Below are 19,319 nucleotides of genomic sequence, written 5' to 3'. Positions count from 1 at the left end.
CATTTTCTGCCCCCTTAAGCAATTTTTGTTGGGCTTTGCTGCCCCATCCATATGCCATGCGTAGGGAATTTTCACCATGGATAAAACTATCAGCAGCTTATTTGTCTGAATGTGCAAATCTCTCATATTAGAAACAGTTTGGTATAGAGGTTAAGGCACCAGGCTAGGGACTGGGATACTGTGAGTTCTAGTCCTGCCCTAGGCAGTGTGACTTAGGCTTTGGGCCAGCCATTCTCTCTCCACCCTAGGAAAAAGCAGTGACAAACCACTTTCCAAAACTTGGTTTGAAGGAAAGAACAGCTTCTAGTATGGCAGTTTTGGTCCCAAGACTTTAGGAAATAGGACAGTTCAAACAATTTTATTCTGTAGGATTCCCCCACCACCCACCCAAAGGAGAGGATCCCATGGGATTTCATTAAAACCCATTGCCGATTCCATTTGAAAAAAAATATCCCCTTCCCGAGCTTCCTTTCTCACCTGCTTACTTTTTTTCCCCTCCTGTTGTCCTGTGAGCTGATGACTTGCTTGTTGTTTTGCTCAAACAGGTGAACATGCGTACAAATGTTCCTCCTGTTCATTTTCCGCCATGACAATCAGCCAGCTAAAAGAGCACTCCCTGAAAGTGCATGGGAAGGCATTGACACTACCAAGACCACGAATTATCAGCCTTGTAACCTCGCATGCTCAACATGCCTCCAAGAACCACACTACTGCCGAAGAAGTGGAAGACTCGAATGGTAAGAGGTGCTCTCGGCACCCCACCCCCCCACCCCAGGGTTCTAGAGGGAGAATCTGTTTCTTCTCTTCATGGGGGAAAAAAAGCAGTCTAATTCAGGTAATTTTTTCACTTGTAAAAGGAAAAAAAAATAAATCCCTTCCCACATAAGCAAATTGCAACCAGCGGATGTTGATAGGCACAGAAGAGCAATGCTCATTCGTGTTTTATCCCTATAATTGGCATGTAAACAATTTAGATTTCCCTGCGTTTTTGGTCCGTTGTCATAGGATACTGCATTATCCGTATTTTGCAGCTTTGAAATGAAGAAGCAGAGGCATTACAGACTTTCCCTAGCCAAGGATTATGTTGAAGAAACAAGGCTAAAATATTGTTGATCCTTGGCTGTCACCATTCATACAATAGCAGCGAGAGGTGTTTGGGAAAGCAAATTTGTTGATTCATTTTTAAGCAATGCCATATGGAGTCAGGCAACATGAAATGTGAGCCTTCCTTAACCATAATAAAGAGATGCGCCCTGCAATCCCTCCTCTCAACACATATTATCTTCCGTATAAATTCTGACATATTCTGACACCAGGCTGTGAAAACATCTATAAAAACCAGCTAGCAAGTCTCTGAGTAGCTGTAACAAAATTTCTAACCACCATAAAGATTAATGCTGTGAACTGGTCCACCACTTCGGCTTATTGGGGTCAATCTATATTACAACTAAATAAATGGCCTCGGGATTTTTGTTTAGCAAACGTGGCACCTGTGAATGGAAAGGTATGGCGGTAATGTTTAGTATAGTTAATTTCTTAGACTTCTATAACTTTTCCATATAACAGATTGTTTAGAGTTTGATGATTTACTTTTAAAATCAGGTTGCACGCATTTAATAAAGTTTGGTTAGTTTACCGTGTTTCAGATTGTGTAATTTTTGTCATCTAGCTTAATGTTAAAAAACTATGAAAGGTCAGGCAAATACTTTAGCACTATATATCTCTGTCTCAGACTGTTTTAGTAGATTTAGTAGATCAATTAGAACAATTAACCAGTGGAACAACCTGCCTCCAGAAGTTGTGAATGCTCCAACACTGGAAGTTTTTAAGAAAAGACTGGACAACCATTTGTCTGAAATGGTATAGGTTGTCCTGCCAGAGCAGGAGGCTGGACTAGAAGATCTCCAAGGTCCTATTCTATTCTATTCTATTCTATTCTATTCTATTCTTAATCCTGATTTAAACCAAAGTGGTGAGTAAAAGAAGCATCTTTTTCTAGCATGAGGTGGGGGGTTATATCTTATTCTTCATTAGGGACAGACATAATTGCCTTTGTTTTTATATAATATTTGTGAGATGAGTAAAATAAATTGATGGGCTTTGGGGGGAAAAAGAATCTGTGTTGATATTATTAAAAGGCAGTTTCTTATATAAGCAGCAATACACTCTGTGTTTGCTTTCAATTATATACTTGTTCAGATGTGATGGTGAAATATACTTTATTTTCAAAATATATAATTTTACACCAAGAGGCTATTAGGAAAAAAATGTGTAATCTCAACTTAATATTGACCATTGGGTTGGGGAATTCATTTATTTTAAATAATGTCCCTAATAACAAGAAACCAATCCACGTATTAGCAAAAAGGATGTCTCTGTTAGCCAGATCGGCTTACAGAATTAGAAAGACTGTGTTGTAGATATCCACTCACCCTTTACTAATAGGTTTATTAATCACATTATTTTTTGACAGTTATGGAAACGGCCTACTAAGGAGCCCGCCAGAGTACAGGTGTTGAAATAATGAAATTGACATCCTCAGCCGCATTTGATAAAAGGATGAAACCCCTCCAGTGATTTTTCTAAACTTTATACCGCTGGACATCATTACAGGCAGTCCTTGACTTACAACCATTTGTTCGGCAACTGTTCCAAGTTATAGCTCAGAGGTCCCCCACCTTTTGGGCACCAGGGACCGGTTACATGGAGAGAGGCGTGATTTTATGTGCTGCCTGCATCTCGCTGATGGGGCTTTGCTTGTTTGTGCAGACTGGTTGCTGGTGTGCCGCAGCCCGGTACTGGTCCACGGACCGGGGGTTGGGGACCTCTATTATAGCTGCACTGAACAAAGGCAGTTATGACCAGTGCTTGAAGTTTCTGTTGTTGCAGCGCCCCCTCTGGTAACATGATAAAAATACAGGCACTTGGCATTCCCACCTGCATTTACAACTACAGGGGCACTTCAACTTCCTCTTCCTACCTATTTCCTCCTCACATCTGTGCCCTGTTTGCTAACCAATACGGTCACATGTCATTGTACTTTATGACTGCATCACTTAGCAACAGAAATTCCAGTCCCAATTATGGTTATAAGTTGAGATCTACCTGTGCATTCGTTGAAGCGATTCCCGTTTCTAGAAGGGCTTTCATGTATAGAACAAGCTCAACAGGCTCTCTTTACTGCTAAATTGCTTACCGTTGCTCATTGGTGTGTAAAGTTAAATGGTGGTTTAAAAACACAGAAAACTGTGTGCATATATAGGACCGAGGGCATATATGGCAGAGAGTGTTTGGGACCTCTTAACATTTCTAAGTACAGGTAGCCCTTGACTTACAACAGTTTGTTTAGTGTTACAATGGCACTGAAAAAAGTGACTTATGACCATTTTTCACACCTATGACCATTGCAGCCGCCCCAGTGTCATGTGATCAAAATTCAGACACTTGGCATCATATTTATGACCATTGCAGTGTCCCAGGGGTGGTGGTCATGTGATCACCTTTTATGACCTCCTGACAAGCAAAGCCAATGGGGAAGCCAGATTCACTTATCGAGCAGTTTTGGTCACCACGATGTAAAAAAGATGCTGAGACTTTAGAAAGAGTACAGAGAAGAGCAACAAAGATGATCAGGGGACTGGAGGCTAAAACATAGAAGGAACGGTTGCTGGAATTGGGTATGTCTAGTTTAATGAAGAGAAGGACGAGGGATGACATGATAGCAGTGTTCCAATATCTCAGGGGTTGCCACAAAGAAGAGGGAGTCAAGCTATTCTCCAAAGCACCAGAAGGCAGGACAAGAAGCAACGGGTGGAAACTGACCAAAGAGAGAAACAACCTAGAAATAAGGAGAAATTTTGTTACAGTTAGAACAATTAATCAGTGGAACAATCTGCCCCCAGAAGCTGTGAATGCTCCAACACTGGAAGTTTTTAAGAAGAGACTGGACAACCATTTGTCTGAAATGGTATAGGGTTTTCTGCCTGAGCAGGGGGTTGGACTAGATGACCTCCAAGATCCCTTCCAACTTTTTATTATTATTATTATTAACTTAACAGCTGCAGCGATTCACTTAACAACTGTGGCAAGAAAGGTGAAACGGGGCAAAAGTCACTTCACAACTGTCTCGCTTAGCAACAGATATTTTGGTCTCAATTGTGGGTCATAACCTGTAATTTGTATTACTTTTATCAGACTTCCTTAGATATGCAGATTTCCATAACACCAAGCCAATTGGTTAAATTCCGTCTAGCGCCACGGCCTCTAGCAACATAATCACATTTTTTTTTTTCGCACAATGAATGATTGGTTCCTGCGTTTTCTAGAGGAGCATGGAGCTATGTCAGTGAACCAAAGGGATTACCAAGAGCGGACCAAAAATGATTATGTCCCTCTTCCATTTCAGCCACAGGCTGTTGGCTAACAAACCGAGTAGCCAGGGATGGGATCCAGCAAACAATTTATCTTCTGCTGTGGGTCAGTATTAAGCGGCTGTCTACAATGGCTGATTATATAGTGGAAATGACATTCATAGCTAGGGAAAGGCAGATTTAACACACAGTTTGTGAAATCCTGTTGTGATTAAGCAGTTTGCAAATACATGCTGTCTAAGATTGTAGAAAGGCCTTCGGTGGTTTCTGGGTTTGTTTGTTTTTTCCCCTGAGGTGTGAAGTACAGTCAGAGCGGGTCAGTCTTGGTGTGAGGATTTGTAGAGAATATTTGTGCACTCAAGCTGCTGTTTTACTGGAGAGTGGTGTTTAGTAATTAAATGTTAGACAGGTTTCTTCACCAGGTGCTCCCTTCACTGCAGCACTGCAGTGTGGAAATGACTTGCAGCAAGAGAAAGATTGTAAAAGCAAATTTATACAACTGCAAAGAAATTATATATTGACAGACAGCGGATATTTTTAGAGCAGTGGAATTTATGATTGGGCGTAACCACAGCTAAGGATACCTGTGGCAGATTGAGAATGTCTTATTAATAATGTCTTATTTAAAAACTATAGCTCCATGATAAAAATGTTGAGTATGAAGCTGAAGGTTCGTTCTTAGAGCTCGTGGGTTGGTTTCCAAACGTTTCATTACCAGGCTAGGTAACATTTTCAGTAGCAACCCACAAGCTCAGAGAACAAAACTTCACCCTCATCCTACACCTGATATTTGTCACTACTGCAAAATTCAGTATATTAATGTGTGTTGCTTGATCATATCTACATGTTTCTTCATCCCAGAACAACTCTCGCGAAGATTTGTTTATTGTGATGTTCGGAAACAGTAGCTCTAATTCTACATCATCATCATCATCATGTTGGAAGGGACCTTGGAGGTCATCTAGTCCAACCCCTTGCTCAGGCAGGAAACCCTTTACCATTTCAGACAAATGGCTCTCCAGTCTCTTCTTAAAACTTCCAGTGTTGAAGCGTTCACCGCTTCTGGAGGCAGGTTGTTCCACCGGTTAATTGTTTTGGCTGTCAGGAAGTTTCTCCTTAGTTCTAGGTTGCTTCTCTCCTTGATTAGTTTCTGTCCATTGCTTCTTGTCCTGCCTTCAGGTGCTTTGGAGAATAGCTTGACTTCCTCTTCTTTGTGGCAGCCCCTGAGATATTGGAACACTGCTATCATGTCCCTCCTTGTCCTTCTCTTCATTAAACTACTAGACCACGGGTGTCAAACTCAATTTCATTGAGGGCTGCATCAGTATTGCGGTTGCCCTCAGGGGGCTGGGTTGGTGTGGCCTACTGGGTGGGTGTGGATGGAGGGTGTGGCCTACTGGGTGGGTGGGCCAGCTCTACATTGTTTGCATCAAGGGTGCCTGTGGTGGCCTGGGCAGGAGTGGGATAGATCTGAGGGTCTTTGCCAGAAGGGGATGGGACCAGGGCAAGTGCCAAGGCATGGTTCACTGGAGGAGCCTCACTGTTTCTCTCAGGCCATGCGGGGGGGGGGCTTATGGAGCTAAGACTGAATGCGTTTCAGCATAGATGGCCACCACAAAATTGTACATTGGCTCCCACCTGGCCTGGGCCTGGACCAAGGCAGAGGGGGCCGTTCCCTCACTGTTTCCAGGATGGCTTTGTGAGCCACATGAAACCACTTCGCGGGCCGCATCCGGCCCCTGGGCCTTGTGTTTGACATGTCTGTACTAGACATACCCACCCAGCTACTAGCCACCATTCCTTATATGTTTTAGCCTCCAGTCCCCTGATCATCTTTGTTGCTCTTCTCTGTATTCTTTCTAGAGTCTCAACATCATTTTTACATTGTGGTGACCAAAACTGGATGCAGTATTCCAAGTGTGACCTTACCAAGGCATTGTAAAGTGGTAATAATACTTCACGTGATCTTGATTCTATCCCTCTGTTAGTGCAGCCTACCGCTGTGTTGGCTGCACTAACAGCCACCTTCATTATCATCTCCATTTCCACAAACTATTGTCAGAAGCTATGATGAGTTGGGGTCTTCACCATTCCTGATGTTTGGAGAGGGGGAAAAATCCATCTAAGTTCAAACATCATAGTTAGTAAATCGTGGGAGGCAATCTTATTTTTTGTAAAGAAGAGCAAAGTGAGATCAACAAGGAAACTATACTAGCATATTATTGTTTATGATAAATTTTTAAAGTTCTGGCTATAGATTACTTGGGAAAAAAAATGATAAAAATAGAAATGGTTAGTTGAAGAGGGGAAACGTATCTATCTCATTAGCATATTTTCAGCAAAGCTAAGATTGTTCCCTTTATAACAAACCGCAATGGCACCAAAATTTGGATATAGGTGTAAGGATATCCTTCAAGGGTCATCTTTCTCCATGCCTACAATTATAATATGAAATGACTCATTTGATAATCTGGGATGTAAGTGAAGATAACTAAATTAGTCATGGATGATGGAGGATATTACATTATGGAACAATTGGACTAGTTTCCAGTCTACCAAAACTATGGAATAATGCATTTATTTCTGTTTCAGCACCCTAGGTATTTAGGTTGCTTTTGGATGAATAGCGATGCTCATTTTAAAAATGGGAAAGAAACTAATTTAAAAAAAAACAAAGAACCTATACTTACTATCAAACCAAATATTTTAAAGTTCTTGCCCCACAAATGTTGCACTTCAGATTCATATCTGAATGATTCTGGGAACTTTTCAAGAAAGTTACCAGAGAAGAGATTAGAGAGAAGGTGGGGAAATCCATAATCCTAACAGATTTGCATGCCAAGAATTATATTGTTTTAACTTTGCATTCTTTAAAGCTGAAACAAGGTGTCAAGTAGGTTCTAACATATAAATTGTTATTTAGCAGTTGGCTTCAGTAGAAATGTTTTGCTTTAAAAACTTACAGCACATCGCAAGTTTAGCTTTGCAATTTACAATAGTATTTCAATTACAGTTTAAAAAAATCTCCAACTCTACAGATAATAAATAATAATGATAAATTTATTTAACTTGTATGCTGCCGACCCGATGACTCCGAATAGATCAGAATATCAAAGAGTTTTAATCAACTCAATAAAACATAAACGAAACATACATTAAAATATGGCATTATATACAAGAAGTACATGCAGATTCATAAAAATAGCTAAATTCTTGGCCTATGTTCACTTTGGGAACGAATATTTTCAGTTGTCATGCAAAGGATAAAATAAATGTCTTTTGAATTCTTTTAAGACAAATCTCATATAAATTGGCACCACTTTCTGTGCCTGCATCAACTTATAAAAATACAAAAAAAAAAAATCCTTACTTATGTCAAATGTACAGACAGTGCTGCTGTTGGAAATAGAAATAAGAACAATATATTTTGAAAGGAGAGTGGATAAGCATTAGAATTAGTGGAAATTATTGCAATTGCATATGTTGTTGTTTTTAGTGGTTCCTTTTTGAAACTGTTGAAAGCTCTTCTAGAAATACTTTGCAGAGTACTGAATATTTTATTTTCTCCTCTGAGACCATATTTTCACAGGCATCCACATTGTGTGCATTAAAATATCAAGGTCCCTTTAGACCATAGAGGAAGCAACTTCCCACATTTGAGGCTTTAGCTGTCATCAAACTCCAGGGATCTTGGATTCTTCCTCAAGTTTAAAAATCAACATGCTGTTTGTAATGCACAGAAGACTCTTGGAAAGAACCCCCAACTCCACAAAGATGAAAAGTTGCCTAGCTTTCTGAGTGTAGCATTTGGGAGCTTCCCTTCTCTGCTTTTGCAGTCCCTTTTAATTCAGGGTTATCTAAGGTTAGCCTTACATCTCATTTCCATTCATCATAGTTAAGATCCAATCATGTTTTGCGTTATTATAGGCAGTCAAATGTTTGGATTAGATTTGGCATTTTTGTCCACCTACCAAGCCCTTTCTAAGACCTGGAATAGGCAAATATTATTTGATGATATTAAATGTACTATCGCAGGATGTAAGCTATTCCACGTGAAGCTGTCTTTGGAATTGACTGGTGGTGATTTTGTCAATGCCAATGGTGTTCAGTGGTGAGCCAGTTGTTTTGGAATCGCATCTAAGGTGCCTATCACTATTGGGTGCTATCTTTGCTTTCTTTTGCCGCATTCGTTCTACTTCTATTTGCAGATCTTTGTATTTTGTGATTTTCTCCAGTGCTTTCTTTCCTGCTATCTCCAGGTTCTGCAACATCCAGTATCCAGACTTCTTTTGTCTTTCTTACAGACAGTTGCTTTGTTTTTCTTATTGATTATTGTCATTACAGTTGGCCACAAATCAGCCAGATGTTCAGACTGTCTGAAAGACCTGGGATAGGTAGAAGTTATCGTTTGATTGTTATTAAGGTTCCTCATACAGTCAGCCAGAAGTTTAGACATTTAGATTTGCTATTTTTATCCACTTATCAAGACCTTCCCAAGGACCTGGGATAGGCAGATGTTTTTGTTCAACTCTGATACAGGAAGGTGATGGTGTCACAGCTGTTTCAAGTAAAGTTGCTTTTGTAATTGACTGGGGGTGATTTTGTTAATGCCGATGGTGTTCAAATCTGAAGGACAGTGAGGAAGATGCACTTGAAGCTTGTATACCACAAAGGATTGTCGTTGTTGGCCGCACAGTCAACCAGATGTATTATTATTATTATTATTATTATTATTATCGATCATCGCACAGTCAGCCAGATGTTCAGACTGGATTTGGCATTTTGTCTACCTATCGAGTCCTTACCCAGGACCTGGGATAGGCAGATGTGGATGTTTGATGGTATTACAGATATCGTCGCAGGATGGAAGCAGTTCCTAATAAGGCCGCCTTTTGCAATTGACTAATAGCGAATTTGTCTATTATTATTATTATTATTATTATTATTATTATTATTATTATTATTATTATTATTATTATTATTATTATTATTACTTTTGGTCACATAGGTAGGCAGATGTTTAAACTGGATTGGGCATTTTTATCCACCTATTGAGTCCTTTCGAAAGAACTGGAATAGGCAGATGTTGATGGTGTTCAAGGTATTGTCGCAGGATGTAAGCTGTTCCAGGTCAAGCTGCCTTTTGCACTTATTATCTGTTCACAACTATCTGAAGTCACAACTACCAGTTCTTTGGCTGGGTTGGCCTTCATAGGCATGAAACTCTTCCCAAGAACTCCCCAAGTTGTAATGTATTGGCATATTATATGTGCAGATCCCAGCAGTGTGGCCTTTTGCAATTGACAGATGAAAATATTGTCAATGTGCAGATTTTCTAAGCGCGGTGGAAGATTATTTTGGTAGGGTCCCCAGTGTAAAATTGATTATGGCTACCATATTTGAAAAGACTCAGGGCAGCTATAGTTCTCTTCCATGGTTTGGGATGAACAGGGATTTGCAGTCATTGGGTTATTTTTAACCATACTTTATCCCAGAACTAAAAGGGATAAAACATGCCAAGATAAAAAGGAGGCCTAGAGTTGGTTTGAAGTTGCCTAAATCTAAATAAATGATAAATTTGCTGGATGCTTCTGCTCTTTTAACTTTTAATTCTGCATGGAACAATATGAACAGGGTCTGGATCTAGACTGTGTAGAATCAGCTACAGTATATAACTGACTTGTGCAGTCACTGAAATAAGATTAACTGGATTGTTCCTTCAGTTGAACCTAGTGCATTCTGCTAATGATCAATAAGACATCTCTGGAAGCCCACAGTATTACTTTTATTGATTCCAGTACATAATGTATGTAGTAATGATGTTTATGTCATATTGAAAATCTATTACTTTCGCCATAAAAACTACTGTACAACATCTGTCTGTACTCACCTGTGAATACCATTGCAGTTTATCTTTGTTTCCAAGTGATTCTTTCATTTCTCCTGGTACCTCTGAAGTGGCTCTTTAAATTCCTCTGGTTTTATGATTGATTTGGGAATTTCATTCAGTTGCCTTAAAAAAAGAATAGTCTTCTATTCATCAGGAGAACGAGAAAACCTTTCCGAATTACATTCCCTTTCTTTCTGCCTTGGCTTTGTTTGACTTGTAATGGTCTTGTCTGCCAAGATATAGAAAAAGATGTGATGGCTTTGTAGCTGTAGCTAAAAAGTCGCAATAGTTTTATTGCAAAGTAAGTAACAATTGTGAATAAATTCTACATTCCCGAGAAGCTTGGAGATGCTTCTTTCCATGGCAAAATGGGAAAGGTCTAGGGGAAGCTCCAAATTTAGGATGAGGATTGAGGATGAGGATAAACCTAAATTTACAATTGTAGTAGTGTGGTAAATGAAGGATCATAACTCAGCAGGTAAAGCACCTACTTTGCATGCAGTAGATCAGTGTTTCCCAAACTTGACAATTTTAAGGCATGAGGACTTCAACTCCCAGAATTCCACAGCCAGCGTTGCTGGCTGTGGAATTCTGGGAGTTGAAGTCCACATGCCTTAAAATTGTCAAGTTTGGGAAACACTGCAGTAGATGACAGGCCAAGCCTGGGATCTTCAATTAAGACTTGTGAAATCAAGCCTGAAACTTTAGAGAGCTGCTGTCATTCCAGTTGTATGGTGGATGGACCAATGGCTTGACTCATTATTAGAAGCTTTCTATGCTACGTCTTGTCTCTTGCTACTCACACTGACAGCCTTGTTAATCATAAACCTCTTTTCACACTGCAGGTGTAGAAAGCAGGAAATGACAGCTTTTCCCCTCTAGGAATCTGTAGTAGACGGGGGATAAAGAGAAACAGAGTGGGGGGGAAAAAAAGTGATTATGCTTTGTTGGAAAAATCTGTCCATTGTACAAATGGATCCCATTTTTAACTAGCAAAACTGAGAGCACTTTCAAGCAGGTACATACAGCTTACGTCTTGAAAGTTGTACATCTGTCACACTGTCTCTGAACAGAATCCTCATGCAGAGGTACAGGAATCTAAGAGGATAGGAAAATGTCAGGAAAGCTAATAATTTTTTATTCTCCCCTCCCCCAAAACTGGCAATTCTAGGCATACCCCAAAGCTCTCCTGTGTATTTATTAATTACAATTTCTGTCTAATTTTTCTGTTGAAAAGCTCTCAGTTCTTTTCTGTCAATGGAAGAGCCTGTCAGCAGAGCCCAAAGGGAGAATAGTGAGCGAGCAGTTGGAAGCACTATTTGCTTAGCAATAGCACAAGCATCCTTAGATGACTGTGTGATCTGAAATACAGTTTATTTATTTTATTTATTTATGAGACTTATATACCGCTTTAAGTACAAGCACTCTCTAAGCGGTGTACACCAGTAAGCAATGTATATATATATTTACATTGCCCCCAACAATCTGGGTCCTCATTTTACCTACCCCGGAAGGATGGAAGGCTGAGTCAACCTTGAGCCGGTGAGATTTGAACCGCTGACCTGCTGAACACAGTCAGCTAAAGTGGCCTGCAGTACTGCACTCTAACTGCTGCGCCACCTCGGCTCTTTAAATTGCTCTTACTTTAATCATCCCAAATTCCTTCTGCAATATTTCTTTCAGTGATTAACTGCGTAGATCCCTTAAGCTTTGCTTGGTGTATCCAGGTGGAAGCAAACTCCGCCCTAACTACAGTAGCTTATACTTCAAGAGGAGCTGAGATAAATATCACTTGTGGTAATAGATGACTAATTTAAATTGATGTTGGTAAGCTTTCGTTGCTATATAGTTTTGCTAAGAGACAACAAACTTTCTTCCTGGATAGCATAGCGTTTGTAGAGGAAAGTAATTATCACAAGTCCTTGGAATTTAAGAACAGGATACTAGTTAACACATACATTCTTTTGCGGAGAAAATCGATGTAAACTTCTATTAGAGAATGGGATATTTGAGCAATTGCAGTTAATGCTACTTCTTAATAGTGGATGTTTTCTGAGTTAACAAGTAGGCTTTGGTGTCTATGGAGATTCTCAATCATCCAGGTCATGATTATCCCAAAGATGCTTTTTCAAAAGGACTTCCTTGGTTTTTTTCCCTTGAAAACGTTTTGCTTCTCATCCAAGAAGCTTTGTCTTCAGTCAGTTCTGGCTGAAGAATTTCTATTCCCCACCATTCAGCCAGAACTGAAGTAGCTTCTTGGATGAGAAGCAAAACATTTTCAATGAAAAAAACAACAAGAAGAAAGTCCAGTTGCTTTTTGTAAATCAGGGACAGGTAGGTTTTGCTTCTTTTCTTGGGCTTTCATTATTGAGAGGATGCTTAGAGCAAGAGAATAAAGGATACCATTCACTTGAGGTCCAGTTTTTATGTTACTGATGTCCTTAAGCATCGATACAAACAAGCTTTTTTTGTATCTTCCTTCTAAAATATTTAAGTTTCATATGGTGGTCTGGATCATATGGACTCGCCCTGACCATTTTAGATACCTTGCATGCCAGTTGCCAATGATAAAACTAGAAATGATAATTCAAAGGAATGGAACTGTGATTGGAGCTTGAGGAGTCATCCTAGTAATAAGGAGTAGAACCATTTAGGGAACAACTTTCCACAACTCTTGATATTGTAAAAATCAGGTTAATGTTTCCTTTACTCTGAGGAGCAATGCAGTTGAGGAAAAGCTGGCTGTGGATCTGGGGAAATAAGGAAATTGAGTAGTGCATAAACAAGTGAAAATATAAAATAAATTAGTGGGAAAATTTTCCATTACTTCCGATTCCCCCTGGCAGAAAGGAGATACTTGATTTCTGTTTGTCTCTCATTTTCCGTTGTGCTGTTTGTGTTGATTCAGCATCTTGGCGATCTGTTGACTATCTCCTGGGGCTTTTTGTGGGGAGGGGGGAGAAATGAGGGGACAGGGAAAAGAAAAAGTAAAATGTGTGGATAAGTTAGAGTGAATTTCATTTTGAAGCAATCAAAGTAAGAAGTAAGAGAAGTGAAGAAATAGAAGCCCTTCCAAAAATGCTTATCTTTTGTTAATGCCATGTTCTCTCTTGGGAAAGTAAACTAACAATTGGCATGTATGAAAAATAGTAGGAAAACAAACACACAGTGTGCATGTAGAAATGATTCAGTGAAGTTTAACCTATGTCTGTCCGAAGGATTTTCTGAAGGGAAGGTTTACAAGTGTATTGAAGTTCTTCACTGAAATCACTGGAAATTTAAAATGTTTTGATGTGAAAATGCTGCAGGTAGTGTAACGTGTGTTATTTTCAGGTTGTCTTTCTTTCTGAACACTTGGAAATGTCTGTCTGGTAGCTAATAGCTACTGTTTCAGATGCTCTCTTACAAAACTGCTATACAGAAATGCCATAACTGATCACACATTTCCAATGTTCCTTTATTGTACGTTAAGTTATTCTTAACCTTTCTAAAATGTGATCAAGATTAAAAAAAACAGAATAAAATTGGCTGGTGTAGTTTTGCAATGATATTTTTCTTCTATCCTCTTTCGTTTAGGTTTATAGCACGGTAGTTCCAAATAGATTTCTTTATAATTGAAATTATAAAGCAGCATTCATCTTTAAACCATTCAATCAACCTTGCATATATACAGAATATAATTTTTAAAAAGGAGAAAGTAAGTTTCAAAGGGCTATAGATAACTTAATAGGTAACTTTCCTACAGTCCAACCTCTTCATCTTGCCTTCTTCACAATATATTCTCTCTCTCTCTCTCTCTCTCTCTCTCTCTCTCTCTCTCTCTCACTCACTCACTCACTCATATTATTTCAGTGTATTTTAAAGGCCAGAGCTGATGTAAAATCCAACCTTGATAGGCTTCCATGCAATTTCATGGCAGGCACAAAAGGACAACTAACATATAATTCTGAAAGATAACTGTCTTCAGCTTTCCAAAAGTTTATTCCAAAGCTTTGTTTTATTGTTTTTCACCTTTTCTGGTGCTTCTTTTGTAACTTGTAAAACTCACAATTTCTGGCTTTTTGGATGAATAGGATGGACTGGTATTTGAACATCACGTTGCTCACAACATGAAACATTCCTTTGTATGCAACTTCCATTCCTATTTTCTTATTCCCCTTCCCTCAATGTAGTTTAGGCTAAAAGGCCTGGCTGGTCCCATCCTGGATAGCAAGTCACACCTCCTTCAAATCTTGGTGATTTTATGGATCATCCGCGTAGTTCTAACAGTGACCTTTAAAAAATGTTCACAATACAGAATCGTGCTGTTTCAGCCTCCCACAATAAAAACCAGAGTTTAGGGGCATGCTCGGGGAGTCTGTGTCCGTCTATGTCTCTCTGTGTGTTCAAGGGATGCCTGCAGTTTTTACTGGATTGGTATAGGTTAGGAGTAACTGTGGTTTCTCTCATTTGGTTTGAGAGTAGAAGCAAAGTAAGACTAAGCCAGGGGTCTTCAAACTTGGCTCTTTTAGGACTTGTGGATTTAAACTCCCAGAATTCCTCAGCCAGTGTGCCTGGCTGAAGAATTCTAGGAGTTGAAGTCCACAAGTCCTAAAAGGGCCAAGTTTGAAGACACCTGGGCTAAGCTAACCCTTGAAGCCTCCTCTCCCTGGAATTTGTGTTGCATATTAGTAAAAGGGATTATGCAACATCACCAACCCGTTTCCCCTTGTATTTGGATTTCTTTTTTTTTATTGAAAAGTTTTATACAATATACATCCCAAGACCCACCCACCCCTCCCCCCCTCCCCCACTTCCCAGAGCTGATTACAGGGTTACAAATAAACAATCAAACTCTAAAAAAAACATTACCCAACTATACAAGTAACCAAGTCCATAATGCACTTTAACTCCCTTATAACATAAATATAAACAACTTAAAAATAAACATAATAATATAAACTTGTTAAACCATACTAAAACTAATAAAAATTTAAAAAAGAAACTAATAAACTTTCAACTCACCTTTTTGGTTCACCAACCTGTCTCCCCTTTAATGAGAATTCAAATCAAGGTTTGCTTGTTTTTCCCTAGAACAGTGGTTCTCAACCTTTTTATACGGCGACCCTGGTCATAAGCAGGCGGCTTTCATGCGCGGCGGCGCGCATGTGCGGCATGCATGAGCAGCACCGCCCCCTGCGCGGCACACATGTGCGGCACCGCCCCCTGCGTGGCACACATGTGCGGCGGCGCCCCCTGCGCGGCACGCATGCACAGTGGCACCCCCTGTGCGGCACGCATGCACAGCAGCGCCTCCATGCGCCGCCCCCTGTGCAGCGCGCATGTATGGCGCTGCCTCCTGACCACCCCCTGCGCGGCACGCATGCGCGCCGACGCCCCCTGCACGCATGCGCGGTGCCACCCCATGCGTCGCCCGCGGCGCACATGCACGGCGGCGCCCCCTGCGCCGGCTGACAGAAAAAAATGGCGGATCGCGTTGTTTGGCAACCCCCGTGAAATGGTCGTTCGACCCCAAATGGGGTCGCGACCCACAGGTTGAGAACTGCTGCCCTAGAAAGATACGGGCTGCTTTTGGTTTTGCACATGTGCATTTTGGTTTTGCACATGTGGGATTTTGACTGCAAATACACTCGGCGTTTAGAACTAAACATACACAGAAAACACCCTTTTGTACCCTAGCTTTTAGCTCCACTCTTGAATTGGTGATATATGTTGCTCACTTGGCATGCGCTCAATAGAACAGTAGATCCAGATGCATGATGACCGAATATTAGAATAGAACTCTGAGTGAAAGGTTCAGCTGAAATAAGCATTTATTTTAGAAATTTGTGATTTCTGTCAGTTGTGCACCAGTATTTTTCCTAAGACAAGCATATAGAGTAAAGAATACTGGGTCATTGATGCCTAGAAAGTAGTCCAGAACCATACTAATTTGGAGCTAGGCCAGCCTGGTTAGGTTAGCAGCCTGGATAAAAAGTTGCTGGCAAGCATGTGTAAAATAGTCTGAGCTCTCCAAAGATAAGGCAGTGTGTTATTCTAATAAATACAGTAAATCCTTTTCCCAGAGACTCCCACCCCTCTCATGAAGTTCCCAGTGGCACCAACCACTCCTTTAACACTTCAGCAACTTCCTTCTGCAAAAGGCAGCTTAACCTTCCCATCATCCCTGAGAGCCAGAACTGACTTGAAGTCCCTGGCTTGCGTCTTACTCCTGTGAACAAGCCAAAATGTAATCAAACAAGAGAAAACAGATGAGACACTTAGAGGGTCCCCCCCCCCTTCAAGAGGTTTCTTTTGCTGTTGATGCTGGGTTATGCGGAAGAAAAGAATGTATGTCAATGGTCTTTAGCCTTTTATAGTTTTAACATACACATCCATCCATGCCTTTAAAAAAATAGATGCTTAGAAGTGTATGTGCTAGGGCTATCGGATCTGAACTGTGGACATCTAGAAGATTTTTATACGGTAGAGAAAAAGAAACAGAAAATTAACTCTTGCTACTGTCTAGTGGTGGCCTGGATTTTTGCAGGTCAGATCTGTCTGTCTGTCTGTCTGTCTGTCTATCTATCTATCTATCTATCTATCTATCTATCTATCTATCTATCATCTATCTTATCTATCTATCTATCTATGTATCATCTATCATTTATTTATCTATTTATCATCTAATCATCTGTCTATATCTATCATCTAATCATCTATCAATCTATTTATCTATATCTATCTATCATCTATCTATTTATCATCTATATTTAGGTATCTATGTATGTATCATCTATCATTTATTTATCTATTTATCATCTAATCATCTGTCTATATCTATTTATCTATCATCTAATCATCTATCAATTTATTTATATCTATCATCTATCTATTTATCATCTATATTTAGGTATCTATCTATCTATCTATCTATCTAATTTACAGTGACAGGGTTGTTTACGGCTAAAAAAATTATGTGTGCTATATGATTTTCCTGCATATCCTACCCTTCTGCTGGTTTTCCACTTGGGTTTGTTTTTCTCTTCTGTGAGTGTGCTTCTCCCTCCCATTTTCTCTTCCTGTGCAGCATGAAGTGAGCAAATCTTTAGTGCTCTTGAACTCTGCTTCCTTACCTCTCTACTTCCCACACGACTGCCACCACATTTCTCACTGCTGTTTAGTGTGTTACTTTCAAGTGAAGATTTTCAAACTGGGAGATTTGTGTGGGGAGAAAACAAATGCGGTGTTCAAGGCAAGCAAGCTGTGCGTTCCCTTTGCTGACGCGTGGAAACATCTGAAGGCTGAGTTTTTCTTTACCCGATTTTTGAGAATTCCTTCCCACAACTTGCATCCACTCGTTTTACCAGTCAAAATAATACATTCACACTCAATTCTCTTTGAGCGCTTATAGAAGCACAGATTCTATAAGATTCTGACTCACAGATACTCAACATTTAATGTATATCCTATAGTTTTAATAGATGTGTCCAGATGGGTAGCTTTTAGCCCTGCCAATCAAAATGCATTAATGAGCTATTGGGTTTTTTTTTTTTTTATTTCAGGGTAGGAAAAAAGATAAGCAGTGGGAACACCTATGGGAAAGATGATATTGCTGTGAAAATCCTTCATACAAGGCAGGGTGGATGAACAAAAATAGGCTTGGAGACAACAGTTGTAGGATACAATTCTTCCTGAAGGGATGATTTGTAGGCTGCCCACATTTCCTTTACTCCAATTCATGCAATAGTCATGTTCAGCACAGGTAAACCCAAAATTGGTTCAAGGTTAGGACAAGACAGGAATAGAATGAAAAATTAATTGCTTGAAGTAGAACTTGATGCTGATTTTTCTTTTCCTTTTTGTGTAGATTTTTTCTTCAAATGTTAAAGGAACTCACATGTGCATGACATATGGTCATATCTACTTCTAGTTCCTTATATCTATCTAATCAAGTACCATTAACACAATCATATCACGTACTGGAACTTTTTTCAAATTTGTTATATTCCAGTGTGAAAAAGATAACAGCCAAGCTTTGGGGGGGAGGCATTCTTTTAAGGAATGCAAAAAGCCCTCAAAAAGGTCTTTTTGTTGCAATAAATGAGTTTTTACAAGAAGTATACATAATAGTTCTTAAAGCCTGCTGTCACTTATTTTGCAATCTAGGCTATTCTGACTCTATTAAATATTTCATTTTCTTTCTTTTTTAAAAAAAATTGGTAATAGTAAATATAGTTTGGTCTCTATAAATGTAGTTTGATGTCTTTAAAGGCCTTCTGCAATGTATCCAGGGCTTCCATAGTTTTAGAAGCTGCTCATCAATGCAGTTTGCAAAATCTGAAATTAGCAAATGATTTAGCTTGTATATACTGCCATTCAATTGTATTAGCTAAGTTATATTCTTTTTGTAACGTTTCAGAGGTTTTTAATGTGCCATTACTTACTACCTGATGAAATATTATTATTTCAGATTCTCCAAATCAAAGTTTTCCAAGCTATTTTTAAACAAGGATTACTTTACCAACATCACATCATACATAGCCCTGATTGTATGGGTAGCTTTTTACTATCACACTGAGTATTTGAATAAATGTGATAATCTAAAACTCTTATACAGGACAGTATTGACCGCAGGTAGTATTGCATTATAGAAATGAACCTCAGTGATCCAGCCATACAGATACTCCAAGCCAGTGGTAGTATTTGGCAGAAAGAGACAACATGACGCACAACCTTTTGGTATGCCTTCTATGTCAAAGGGCCTTTTTCTTTCAATGAGCGATAAGAACTGGGCTCTCACTCCTCCCATATGTTTTTATTTGTTTTTTTGTTTGTTAAATTTATTTGCCAGCCATCTCACCATGGCACTACACTGGGTGGCTTACAATGGTTAAACAGAAAAAAAATGAAAAAACAGATTGTAAACGTAACACTAGCAATGCAATGAAACAACAAAACAGTAAAAGTACAATAATAAGGGTGAAAAAGAAGGGCAGAAGGGGAGCAGGAAGTGCAGGGGGGTGAGGTCAACTAATTAGTCCAGCATCCACCTCCCATGTGATACTTCCCTATTGGGT

At 39.5% G+C, this 19,319-nt stretch overlaps 1 protein-coding gene across 19 annotated transcripts in view; it reads left to right on the top strand.

Moving 5' to 3' along the window:
* The window catches only part of ZNF462 (zinc finger protein 462), a 199,808-nt gene that overhangs the window by 140,675 nt on the left and 39,814 nt on the right, over positions 1-19,319 (top strand). For 17 of the 19 annotated variants that reach the window (XM_039339103.1, XM_039339095.1, XM_039339097.1 and 14 more), the window contains one exon: positions 546-737. The exons of the other annotated variants lie outside the window; for them this stretch is intronic. In XM_039339103.1, coding sequence (XP_039195037.1) covers positions 546-737 — 192 coding nt within the window. The remainder of the gene's footprint in view (positions 1-545; positions 738-19,319) is intronic. 19 annotated transcript variants of the gene reach the window in all.

This window comes from Crotalus tigris, unplaced genomic scaffold (assembly GCF_016545835.1).
Source record: "Crotalus tigris isolate CLP2741 ecotype Arizona unplaced genomic scaffold, ASM1654583v1 scf7180000017729.2337069, whole genome shotgun sequence".
NCBI classification, from domain to species: Eukaryota; Metazoa; Chordata; class Lepidosauria; order Squamata; family Viperidae; genus Crotalus; species Crotalus tigris.
This window is presented reverse-complemented; position numbering and strand designations above follow the sequence as displayed.